The 12354-nt window shown below is 66.8% G+C and overlaps 1 protein-coding gene across 1 annotated transcript; it reads left to right on the plus strand.

The window, feature by feature from the left end:
* The first annotated feature begins 28 nt into the window (after positions 1 to 28).
* On the plus strand, positions 29 to 3107 carry NDUFAB1 (NADH:ubiquinone oxidoreductase subunit AB1). The gene is made up of 5 exons (XM_050905810.1): positions 29 to 181; positions 268 to 390; positions 708 to 795; positions 2023 to 2134; positions 2935 to 3107. Exons 1-4 carry the CDS (start codon positions 29 to 31, stop codon positions 2112 to 2114), a joined length of 456 nt encoding a protein of 151 aa, XP_050761767.1. The 3' UTR covers positions 2115 to 2134; positions 2935 to 3107.
* Positions 3108 to 12354: the final 9247 nt, after the last annotated feature.

Here is a 12354-nt window from a genome sequence, read left to right on the forward strand (position 1 = left end):
GCGCGGTGCCCGCTGGGAACAGGTCACCATGGCGGCCCGTGTCCTCTCGGCCTGCGTCCGCCGCCTCCTGCCCCGGCCGCCCCCGCCCGCCCCGCCGCCCGCCGCCTTCGGCACCCTCTGTCCCCGCCGGCCGCGGGCACCGCCGGCCGCGGCCCCGCCGCTGGCGCAGCCGTTGGCGCAGGTGAGGCCCGGGGCGGGCGGGAGGGCGGGCGGGCAGGGGGTGGCTGGAGGGCCCGGCGCTGCCCGCTGCTGCCCGCTCTCTTGCAGGTGCCGCGGGCGGCCTGGCCGCCGTGCCGCCGCTTCTCCGAGCTGCCGCCCCTGACCTTGGCGGACATCAAGGACCGCGTCCTCTACGTCCTCAAGCTGTACGACAAGATCGACCCGGAGAAGGCGAGTGGGGGGCCGGGGGCGGGGGGGGCGGCGGGTCCGTCCGCCGGGCGGGCCGGGCCGGGCCGCTGGCAGCTCCGTGCACCCCCGGGCAGCCGCTCTCGGGGCCCCGCAGTGCCCGTGGCTGGGCGGTGCGTGGTGTTGCGGGTGAGGGAGAGGCGCTGCCGGCCCCTCTGATGGGGGGCGAGGAGGTGGGCGGCGGGAGGGCCGGGGAGGCCGAAGGCTCTGGTTTGAGCCGGAGGTCCCGCTCCGGTTTGAGCGTGGTTTCCGCTGTGCTGAAACGGCTGCGGCCAAACGATCTTTGATTTTTCTTCCCCTAGCTCACAGCTGAGTCCCACTTCATGAAAGACCTGGGTTTGGACAGTTTGGACCAAGTGGAAATCATCATGGCAATGGAAGACGAATTTGGTAATTCAGAGCTGTGCGTGCTCGGATTCATCGCTGCCTTTTTTTGGCTAATCCTTAAGCGTGGCTATGGCAAGCGAGTATCAGGTCTTTTCTGTGAATAGTAACGTCGACTTCTCTCTGATGTAATTCGAAGAAAATCGTGCCGTTCTCGGTCGTGCGCCGGTCGCTGGTGGCACCGGCAGGAGTCAGGAGAAGGCGTCTGTCCATCTGCTTCTGAGCCTGGTCCCTCTGGGAGCACTGACTGCTCTTCTCCCCACACCCCTCCTGGGCACCACCCGTCGGGTTGCTGGGGAGGGGGAGAGTGGGGACAGCAGCGCGTAAGCGAGGGCCGCGGGTATTACGTTCAGCATAAAGGCTGTGTCTGGAGCCAGTCTTGGCTCCTGCTTGTGAAATCACAGATATTCCCGGTTTTTCCTCACCAGGGTCTTTTTCATCCTCACCACTTGATGGTACTAGGAGAAAAAGGGTGTTTTTTCCTTATTAGTTTATATTCCAAGTTTCTTTTTACTTAATTTTGGACTTCTTCATGCTTTCATTTAAAGCTCATAAATTGCGGACTACGTGCCTAATTTGTCACACTGGGTCATGAATGTCCCTGGGGTTTGGTCATTCTCTAAACCCTAGGCAGACGGTTCACTTTCAGAGCGTCTGCTAACGCTATATGTTTAATCCGCTTACTGTGTGCCGTGGGTGGAGCGTTAGCGTGTGGCCATGAGGACTAGAAAGAAGAACATAAATTTTCTGGAGTGTCCTTCTGACCAGCTCCGCCGCCGCGAGCCCTTGTGCTCCCTGCCCCCGGCTGCGGCTCTCTGCGAGCTGTTGGTTCTGCGAGCACTCGACAGCGGACTCTGAACCTGAGGGGCTTCGGGCCCTGCCTTGCCTGGGGTTACCAGGAACGTCCCCCTCCCGTCGCACACCGGTGGCTGTGGGAGCTCCGGGAAGGCGTTAGCGGCTGTAGTGAGGCGTGCGGGGCACTCGCCGGCTGGCTCGGCAGCCCTGCTCCCTGCCGCGTCTGCCTTGTCCCTTATCCAGAAGCAACAATGTCGTGTAAGGCAGAACGCAGCTTGAAACTCGGCGTAGTGATGGAGCGTTGGCTCTGACTGAGGCTGCAGCCCCTGCCTGTTTGTCCCCTGCCAAGCTGCAGGCATCTGAGCCAGCAGTAATTGCTTCCTTTAGCCTTGCTCCCGTTTCCGTTGTTTTGGGCTAAATATGTGCGCTTTCTTCCAGGATTTGAAATTCCTGATGGAGATGCAGAAAAGTTGATGTGTCCACAAGAGATTGTAGATTACATTGCAGATAAGAAGGATGTTTATGAATAAAAACAGTTCTTCAAAGCCGAGTAAGTAGACGCGTGCTCCTGCGAGTGTCTCGGGTAAGGACAGGGCGCACGTGTGACGCCTGCGGAGGGGAGTGTCTGGCGCGAGGTGGCTGAACGCCGTGCGTCCGTATGGCAGGCAGGTGTCTGGCAGGGAGCTGGCAGCAGCTGCCTGCCCCGAGCGGGGAGGACGAAGCACACGCGTTTTCCTGAGGCATCTGCTGTTGGATGTGGGGCTCGGCCACCTTTCGTCTCGCCCTGCGTGGCACTTCAAGCGCTCCGATTATCCGCGGGTCTTTTAGTAGGTGGCGAACGGACTTCAGTCGTGAAAGTCCATCTTTTCGGTGCTCCTTGGCCACGCGCGGGGTCGGCACCCCCAGGGCTGCGTGATGGCGCAGCTCCCGACTGCCCGTGGCGGCCGTTTCCTCGCCGCCAGCCGCAGCCGGAGACGGGAGCAGGAAGGGAAACGGGCAGGAAAGGGTTAGTGGAGCGACTGCCCTGAGCTGCTCTGGGGCTGCAGGGGGAAATGAGCCGGTGGCCTCAGGCCAGTGTGCAGCAGCAGCAGATCCCTCCACATTCCTGTTTGTTCCTGCCTGCGCTTCTGGCCTCCCCGCCGAGCTCCCGCCCTCCGGGGTCGGTGGGGGAGCTGCGCACCAAAGACCTGTGGACTCCTTACATGCCTGCTTTTGCTGCTCAGCTCGTCTCGTCTCTGTGGCACTGTCTGTGGTCAGACAAGTGCCCGACCCACTTCTTTTGTGCCTTAAAACGGTAGTTCTCGGTTGATGAAATATTAAATACGTGGATTTTTTTTTTTTTTTTAACAGGAGACGTCTCTACCACCAGGACTGGGCTGGTGTCGGCGGGTATGAATACAAGCGCACATGCTGTACCGTTGCTGCTTTCATCGGAAAGTTGCACTTGGATGTTGTATTTAAAGCTGTCTGAATATGTTGTCCTTTAAAAACAAGAAAAAAAAAGGAATAAATATATAAGAGCATGGTTGCGTTGATGGCTTTTCCGTTTCGCGCTGTCGGTGGCTCCCTGTGTTGGCGTTCAGTGGGCGAAGGACGCTTTGGGGCTGAGTCACCGACTTCACTCCAAACGCCCTTCTCTAACCCCGGCTTTGTCCGGCGGCGCAGCCCCTGCTCGGCCGGGGCCCGTCGCCCCTCGGGATGAAAGGGCCGTGCGCCCGGCGCAGCGGGAGGTGGTTGTGGGTCTGGCGGGCTCGCCGCGTTTTGCCGTTCCTCCTCCCTACGCGTGTGAAAGCGCTGGCAGCACCGGTACGGCGCGTGCCCTCTGCCGCCAGCACGGTCGCTCTTCCCCTCGTCTCGCCGCTTGTGCTGTCTGCTCTTCCCAATCAACCGCCTTCCTGCCGCCTTTACTGTTTATTTCATCGGTGCTGGTAAAAACAAGCAAGTTCTGCTTGGAAGGCTTCTGCTTTCCTGAGGGAAAATAAAGGGGGGAAGGACTTTTCCTCCTGCTGAAAAGCAAAATCGCATCGGTGTTTCTGCAAGCCCAACTCATCTCAGCACGGGAGGCTTGCTTTAAATCTCTCCCGAGACAGGAACAAGTTATTTCTGGATGCTACACAGTCCTTCCTCTGAGCCGAGAAACGCTTTCACATGTCAGAGAGTGACATGCTCGGCTGCGGGCCAAGAAAGCATCGCTCGATAACGTATCCTCCTCTGGCAGTCGGGGTGGCGGCGGATGGAAAACAGACCCGAGCCTGTTGGGGCTGCACGTGGTGCCCGAGCGTGGTGTGGGTGCTCTCGGGGCTTCCTCTAGAGCCGCGTTTCACTTTTAAAATCGCACGGTGCTGAATCCTCGGCCGGCTGGGTGACCCTCTGCCTTCACGGCCCGAGTTTCGCTTTCGCTGTGTGCGAGGCCCGTGCCTTTGGAAGCTCCGTAATCGCTCCTCCGCCCCAAATGCCTTCTGAAACGTTTTTCTGAACCGGCTGCACGGTGGAACTGGGGGGAAACCGTCGTTTTGGCCACCGTACCTGCGGTGCTTTCGAGGCGCCCGCTCAGCGGCCGGGGGGGTGACGGTGGCTCCAGAACCATCCCTTTGCGACCCAGGCGTGCCGGCGTGGTCGCTGGGTTCGCCTGGCGGTGTGGCCCTGAGCGATTTGGCGAGGGAGCCGCAGCCGGAGGTGCCCTCCAGGAGCCTTTGCCCGGAGCCGTACCCGAGGGGAAGCCTGGGGCGGGGGCAGAGCCCTGGCGGTTCCTAACGTGATTTTTCTGGAAAAACCCTCTTTTTGTTAGAGCGGGGCGGGTGGAAAGCGTGTGCCCGCAGAGGAGCAGCGCCCGGGCTCTCCCCGGGCCCCGGCACGGCGGTGCAAGCCCACGGCAGGGTGACGGGGTGCTGAGCCGGGGTCCCGACCCCGCGCAGCCCCCAGACCGAAGAGCGGTCAGCGCGGGTGCGGGGGCCCGGCCGTGCTCCCCCCCCCCGCCCCGGGGGTCCCGCAGCCCGTGTTTGGCGAGCCCTGACCCGCCCGCCCCGACGCTCCTCCGGGGGCAGCGTCGTCCCCGGGGTCCCGCACACGCTGCCGGCTCCGGGCCGCCAGTCCCCGGGGCAGAGGCGGGGTCGCTCCGGGATGGAACGGCGGTGCCGGTACCGGTGGGGCGGGACCGGGCCGGGGGTTGCGGCTCCCCGGCGCCTCCGCCCCGCCGCAGCGGGGACGGGCGGGGGCTTCCTGCCGCCGCCTCGGCAGAGCCGGCAGCGCCGCCGCGCCATGGAGCGGCTCCGGCTCCCGCCGCTCCCGCGGCTCCTGGCCGCCGCAGGTGAGCACCGGGGCCCGCCGCTGCCTTCCCCCCCCCTCCCCGCCTCCGCGGGGCCGGCGGGCGGGGGCACGGCCGGGCAGGGTCCCCGCGGCCCCGGGTGGCAGCACCCGCCGCTGGTCCCTCGGCGGGGGATGCCGTGCTCGGGGCGGGGCGGGGGGGGCCGCGGCCGCGGGGCCGGTGCGGCTCGGGGAGGAGGGGGGGGTCTGCGGTGGTGGTGGTGGTGGTGGGGCCGGTACCGGCACCGGGCTGGGGCGGGTCTGGGCTCCCCGGTTGCACTGGGGCGGGGGGCGGTGGCTGCTCGGGTGTCGTCGGGACCCGCCTGGGGTGGGCTCAGCCGTGGGGTCCCAGGGGCACGCGGCGGGGCGGACATCCGGGGTGCAGCCGGTGAGAGCGGCGGCCATGTGCCCTGCCGCCAGCCCGGGCTGCTCCGCGGCGTCGAAGGCAGCGGGTGCTGCGCCTGCGGGAGGAGGAGCGGGAGCCCCAGCGAGGCGCTGGTGGAGAGCGGGGCCCGAGGGGCTCGTGGTGACCCCGGCCCCGGCCCCACCAAGGCGGGTGACCCCCCACCCCGACGCCTGGTGAGCCGCCCGCTCCGTCTGGAGAACAGCCGCTGCCACAGCGGGGACCCAGCGTCCTGCCCAGGGTGCTGGCGGGCCTGGCGCTGGCGTGGTGCTCTGCCTGGGGACCCGGTGGTGCCAGCGTCGGCACGCGGCGACTCTGCCGGACGGTGGTTTGGTCCAGGGCAAAACGGGCGTTGCCAGCACGTGGCAGAGCGTGGCCAGGTGGGGCAGGATTCGGTCTCGTTTGTTGAGAGGAAGGCAGGCGGTTTCCAGCTGGGTTTGGGTCGTTCCTGAGAGTCTCCTTCGGCCGTGCTGCCCACGGTTAACGGAGCCCCCCTGCCTGCGCCGGCAGCTCCTGGGGGCGGGGGGCGCGGTGCCCGATGCCCGGTGCCGATGCCCAACACTGGTGCGTGATGCCCGATGCCCGACACCGGTGCGCGTTGCTCTCTCCCCTCTCTCCCCAGTGATCGTGGAGTGCTGCGCGCGGCTCTGCCCCGGTCTCGGCACTGGGACGGGCTCCACGCTGGGCACTGCCGTCCCCTGCGCCCGCCTGGGGACCGCGACGGGGGAGCGCTGCCGGACAGGTACCGCCGGGGCTGGGACCGTCCCGCTCGCGGCCCTGTGTCTGTGGCACCGCGTGCCGGCCATGTGCGTTGGTGCCGCGCTGGGACCCGGGGTGCTGAGCTGGCAGCTGTGGGGTGCCGGCCGTGGGTCAGCCCTGCTCAGCATCCCCTCACTTCTGCCTCTGCCCGTAGATCCGGAACAAGGATTTGGCACGGGGCAGGCGCCGATGCCAGAGGCTGTGGGGCAGCTGCGGACAGAGGCTGAGCTGCTGCCCTTCCCTGGGACCCCCACCGGGACTGCCAAGCCCGCCAGCCCCCATGGGAGCCCTGGAGGCCCCCGGGCAGGCGGGGAGAGGACAGGGCCCGCGGTGCGGGATGGAACAGCCACCGAGCACCCAGGGCCCCCGCTCCCCGCAGGCACCGCTGAGCAGGCAGCTGCAGGCAGCGAGCAGCCGTCTCCTGCCCCAGGACCTGTGGAGCCGGACACAGCTCCTACCGCCGGATCTGCCCCCGGGACTGACCCTGTAGGAAATGCGACGGCGGAGGGTGCCACGACCCCGCAGGGGACCCCCTCGCATTCACCAGCCTCTGTGACGGTGCCCGGCTCTGCTGGGGGGCGGTGGGGGTCCCCCAGCACCCTGCCGGAATGGAGCCCCACGGGGACAGGGCTTGCACAGAGACAGGGGGGCTCACACGGCCCCTCGTCCCCGGAGCCATGGGCTGGGCAGGGCCCGGGTGCCACCGTCCCGCTGGGTGACAGCAGCCCAGGGACTCGCCCGAGCATCGCGCCGGCCATGGACAGCCCTGCGCCGGGGATGATCGGGACGTCGCCCTTTGTGGGGGGGCTGCAGAGGCTGCTGGGCCCCACGGGGACACGGCAGGGGACGCAGCAGGGGCTGCCGGGGCCGGCAGGAGGATGGGGCTCTGACTCCCACCCGTGGCATGGGACGGACGTTGCCTGGCAGGGTCCCCGCTCTGCCCCTCGCCCCTCTCTGCCGTCCCTGGGGGCTGGTGGCCGTGGGGGCCCTGTGGCCAGCACAGCCGAGCCAGCCGTGGGGACAGACCTAACCTCGCAGCCTGCCGCAGGCAAGGGGGTGGGTCTGCCTGTCCCCACCGCCATGGCTGGCACCCCAGGGGTGACATCCCCCAGCCCGGGGGGAGCCCTGGACCCGACCACAGCGGTGTTGGGGCCACCCGACACAGAGGGTCCCCCTGAGCACAGCCACGTCCCCCTGGTCCAGACCTGGCACCCACCAGCCATGCCAGGGCAGCCCCCGCCTCGGTGGCCCCGGGCAGCACCGCTGCGGCACAGAGCGGGGTGCCATACGCCAGCCCAGGGTCCCCCCGCATCCCCCCGTCCCGACAGCCTGCCCCAACCGGCGGCTCTGCAGCACCCACGTCACCGACCCCGCAGCCCTCCCCAGGGGAGGGGACCAGCCGGGGCGTCCCGGGGCTCAGCCCCGCTGCAGGCACCCCCCCGGCAGGGCCGTCCCAGGGGCGCCGGCTGCCCCACGCCGGCTTGGGGGGGGATCCTGCTGAGAGCCCCCAAATCCTGGGGGGGACCCCAGTGGGGGTGGGTGATGCTGAGCCCTGGGCAGCAACTGCCCCGCTGAGCGGGCAGCCGGGCAGCCCTGCCCCCCCCTCAGCCCCTGGGCCCCCCCAGCAGCCGGCTCCGTCCCAGCCTGCGTCTTCCCTGGGGCTGACTACCGCTATTGGCATCACCACCACCGCTGCCACTGCTGTCACCGCCACCACCACCACCATCACAGCTGCCACTGCCAGCCCAGCACTGCTTGGGGACGTGGGGACGGTCACGCCGGAGCCCGGTGCTGCGGTGTTGCAGGGGGATGTGGCAGGGCTGACGTGGGGGCCCCCAACTCATCTGCCCACCATGGTGCCAGGGCCCCCCCAGCAGCCCACTGATCCCCCCAGGACCCTGGGCCATCGTGGGGGCTCTGGGTCCCCCCCAGCTGCCGGGGACACAGACCTGGTCCAGCCATCGAGCAGCCCCGGAGGGTGGCCAGGTGCTGACACCCCCCAAGTGACGCTGGCCACGGCAGGCAGGGCCCCCCGGGTCTTCATCGTGGAGGATCAGCCACCCCTCCTGAGAGGTGGGTCTGGGGGGTTTGGGACCCTCTGCCTGGGCACGGTGGGAGGGGAAGAGCTCTGAGGAGCCATCAGCTTGGGGGGGATCAGTGGTGGTCGTCCCCCGGGGCAGGCAGCGCGGGTCCCTGTCGTGCTGATCCCCGTCTCTCCTCCCGCAGCATCCCTCCTCCGCATCCCCTGCGAGCTGGTGCTGGACATGGGGTTCGTCCCTGCCCTGCAGGACCCCGGGTCCCGCGAGCGCCGGGGGCTGCTGCACAGCTTCAACCGGACGGTGAGGGTGGGACGGGGCTGTCCGGGGGGGGCTGCGGCCAGGGGCCATCCTGCATCGCGCTCAGCTTCCTCCCTGCACAGGTCGCGCCGCTCTTCATGTCGGTGCCTGGGTTCCTGCGGCTGGAGGTGACGGGGATCAGGTAGGTGCTTGCGCAGCCCCGCAGCGTGCGGTGCTCCCTGGCACGGGGGGTGTCACACGCTGCGGGGCCACGGCGGTGCCGGGGTACAGTGCTGGACCTGGGGGTGCGAGCCACCCCTGGACTCGTCATGGGGTGTCCCCGCAGGGAGGGCAGCGTGGTGCTGGAGTACGACGCGCTGTTCGCAGCAGAGCGGGTGCAGGCGCCAGGGCTGGGTGCGCTCCTCAACGCCGCGCTGGGCTCCGGCGGTGCCCGGCCGGGGCTGGCGGTGGGCACTGCTCCCGTCCTGCGCAACGTGGCTCTGGGTGAGTGCGGGGCATGCGCGGGGCTGTGGGATCACCGGGCCCTCCCGTGGCCCCCAGGGTCCGGTGCCCGGCCGGGGCTGGTCACAGGGTGGGCACAGGCCTGGCCCCGGCTCTCTGCTCGGCGGGGAGGCGGTGGCACAGCCAGACCCCCGTCTCTGCAGAGCGGCCGCTGGACCCCTGCGCTGTGCTCTTCGCCTGCCGGGCCGGCTTCGCCTGCGTGGCCGGGGCGGACGGGAATGCCACCTGCACCTCCCTCTGCCACCGCGACTACTGCAAGAACCACGGCATCTGCACCCACCCCCGGGACCGCGAGCCCCTCTGCCAGTGAGTGCCGCTGGGACCAGCCCTGGGGTGACGGGTGCTGTCCCTGCCGGTGGCTGATGCCCCCCCCTCGGCGCAGGTGCCCCGTCGGCAGCGATTTCTGGTTCATGGGGCTGCGCTGCGACTACCGGGTGACGCAGCAGAGCCTGCTGGGCATGGCCGCGGGGGTCCTGCTCAGCATCATCCTCCTGGGCACCGTCGTCGCCGCCGTCGCCATCCGCCGGTTCAAGGCGCTGCTGCTGGAGGCCAGGGCCGACCAGACCCGCAGCAGGTGGGGTGCGCGGGGCCGGGGACCTGGGGCTGGGGTCCAGGGTGGCCCTAGAGGGAGGGGTGCTTCTGCTGCGGGGCTGATGCCCCTGCCCCTCCCTGGAGGTGCTGGGGGGTCAATGGGCAGCAGCTCTGGCCCCACTTGTGGGTGCCCGGGGGGGAGCAGCGCAGCCCATCCGGGGTCAGAGCAAGCCACGGCTCGGTGGGGAGGCAGGGTTGGGCTCGGGCTGAGCTCTGCCAAGAAAAACACTCTGCGGCAGCTGATAGCGGTGAGCGGGAGGTGCCGGGACGAGGGGGGAGCACATGCGGGGCCCAGGAGCGGCTGGTCCCAGCGCCCCGCGGAGCCACGGCGGTGCCCCCCGCCTGGGTGTGGGTCTCTGCATGCGCGTGTGGCCGGGCCAGCGATGCGCAGCGCCCGGGGGGATGCTCGCAGCCCCGCATGGGCCACGCGTGAGCAGCGTGCAGGTGGGAAAGGAGTGCCGGAGGCTGCAGGGCTGGATGGGGCTGCGGTTGCGCCGAAGTGCTGCGGGCTGTGCCGCTGCACGCTCACGGTGGTGGAGAGACGCATGAGATGTGCTGATGAGCCCCCAAATACACGGTCCCCGGGACCCCCCCCCCCCACTGCCCCCCGTGGGGAAGCACAGGGCCCATCCGCCCCGCCATGTGCTGGCTGCCTGGGCTGGGCTCAGCCCGGCGGGGCTGCGGGTGGGGAGCGGGGCTCCGGCACAGCCCCGCCAAAGCAGCGAGTCTGTTGGGGGCCGCGCTGTCCTGGCCCCGCTGCCCTCCCGGACGGGGTTTCGTAATGTGCCGCGGGGGATTGTTCCCGAGGAAACCACCGCAACAGCCGCGGGGCTGCGGCCAGATGTTGTTCGGTGTCACAGCCTCTGCCCCCACCCAGGGCGCGGGGCTGGGCCCTGCCCCGGTGCCGTGAAATTTGGGTGGAAACCTGCAATCTGTGCTTGCAGTGCAGTCACTGGGGTCATATGTGTGTGCATGCACGTGTGTGCGTGTGCGCACGTGTATGCACATGTGTGTGCATGTGCCCGTGCGCACCCCCGGGGTGCTGGGCGCTGCCGCAGTCGCCCTGCCTTGCCCCGCAGCTACCGGCGGTTCTGCCGGCTGGACGACGTCTCGGCCCAGTACTGGTCGCGCTCCTGGCTGCCCTCGGCCAGCTCGCTGGACAACCCGGCCTTCAGCAACTCGGAGGAGCTGCTCCACTTGCAGATCTTGGACAACAGCTGCTGCAGCTGCCGGGAGGATTCGGGCATCACCGACAGCGCCAAGCAGTGCCCTGCGCCGCCCGCCCGCCCGCCGTGCCGGCCCAGGTAGCCCGTGTAGCAACATCTCGTCTTTAATTTGCTCAGTGGGCAGGGGTGAAGCAGAGAAGTGAGGGGTTTTGGGGGCACAGCAGGCTGCCCTGGCACCTCTGCTTTGCAGCCACGTGCTGGCCTCCCTGTGCTTATCAACAGCGCCGGGGAGCTTTAACACCGCAGCATCCTTCAGTGTCCAAGCAGAACTAAGTGGTTTCTTTTCCCCCGCCCCCACGTAAGGAGCTTTGTGTGACCGGGACTGGTTTAACAGGAGAAGGGTTCACATCTGCAGGAAACAGCGTGGTTGTGTGTGCGTATGAGAAAGCCTTATAATCAGCTTCCAGGGGTGTAAATGGAAAAAGGGCCCTGGAAGCTTCCAGTTTCACGAGCAAAGGGCACCGCAGCCGGGGACCCTGGGGCTGGGCGAGCCCAGCGCACAGCCCCAGCTCAGGAACGACTCCCTCCGCTGCTGCGCTCGAGCTCAGCGCTGCTGCGGGGACCTGCGAGCGCATCTGCAGACAGAGAAAGTCAGGGCAGCGAGCACAGCGCCCACTGCAGCAAAACACCGCAGGTCCCCAGGCTGCTTTATCAGCAACAGCTTGACTCTTACCCCCTCCTCCCCCTTCTTTTAATCACCGATGAATTTTCTTCCCAGTTTCCGTTACGACTGGGACACGAGTTCTAGCAGCATGAACGATCCCATGGTGGACTCGGGGAAAGCCAGCGATATCTCAGTGTCGAGTTGGCCCATGGAGCCCATCCCGTGGACACCCTTTCCCCTCCTCCATCAGCTTTCCAGGCAGCGACCGGTGAGCAGAGGGTGCCACGGACGTGGCTTTGAGTTTCGGCTTGTACGTAGGGGAGCGTTGAAGGGGCCGCGCCGGCTCCATCCCCAGCGCGGGTGCGCGGGCAGGGTGGGCGGATGCCCGTGGCATCGGCGACACCGGCACCGGAGGGAGCCTCCGAGGGAAGCGCTGGGAGGCAGCAGCTCCTTCCCGGCTGGAGGGCAGCAGCCCCGCTCGGAGTGCAAGACGAAGTGGCTCTCTCCACAGCACAAAGCCAGACGGCCTCATTCGTACTGCGAGGGGATGGAGCTGGGCAGCCTGGAGAGGAGCTGGACAGCCTGAAGCCCACAGAGCAGAACAGAGGCACCGAGGTTCAGCTTTTAAAACCAACCACATTTTATTTCCACGTAACAAGCTCAGTGAAGGAACTTCAAACACTTTGACAATACAATCAACGCAGGTGTGATGTCAGTTCCACTGGAGGCAGAGTCCTGAACGATGATCTGCCAACGTTTTCACCACTGTTTCGGACCAGACTTCAGAAGCCAGCTTTGGCTTGGGACAGCGTACTTCATAGTAAGTAGTTACAGATAAGTGTCTAGTAACACACAATGCTGGCATCCAACAGAGTTAATGACTTACATCCGGCAATTTGAAAATAAAGTCTAACAGATTTTTGAAGTCACATCATACTATGTACATATATGGTCTGCCCTATAGCCATTTCAGAACAAGCTAAGCCACTGTGAAAAGTGAAATACAAATTAAGCGCTGCTGCATTGTTCATCATGATTAATGTAAATGAGGTATAAATTTAAACACCAGTACGTTTTAAGCATTAA

The sequence above is a fragment of the Gymnogyps californianus genome, chromosome 15, assembly GCF_018139145.2.
Source record: "Gymnogyps californianus isolate 813 chromosome 15, ASM1813914v2, whole genome shotgun sequence".
Lineage (NCBI taxonomy): Eukaryota > Metazoa > Chordata > Aves > Accipitriformes > Cathartidae > Gymnogyps > Gymnogyps californianus.

What these genes read in the sequence shown, in the direction of transcription:
- NDUFAB1 (XM_050905810.1), top strand. Translation starts at nt 29, where the DNA reads ATGGCGGCCCGTGTCCTCTCGGCCTGCGTCCGCCGCCTCCTGCCCCGG. An exon ending in ACAAGATCGACCCGGAGAAG is followed by an intron (nt 391 to 707) that starts GCGAGTGGGGGG and finishes TTCTTCCCCTAG; the next exon opens with CTCACAGCTGAGTCCCACTT. An exon ending in GGCAATGGAAGACGAATTTG is followed by an intron (nt 796 to 2,022) that starts GTAATTCAGAGC and finishes GCTTTCTTCCAG; the next exon opens with GATTTGAAATTCCTGATGGA.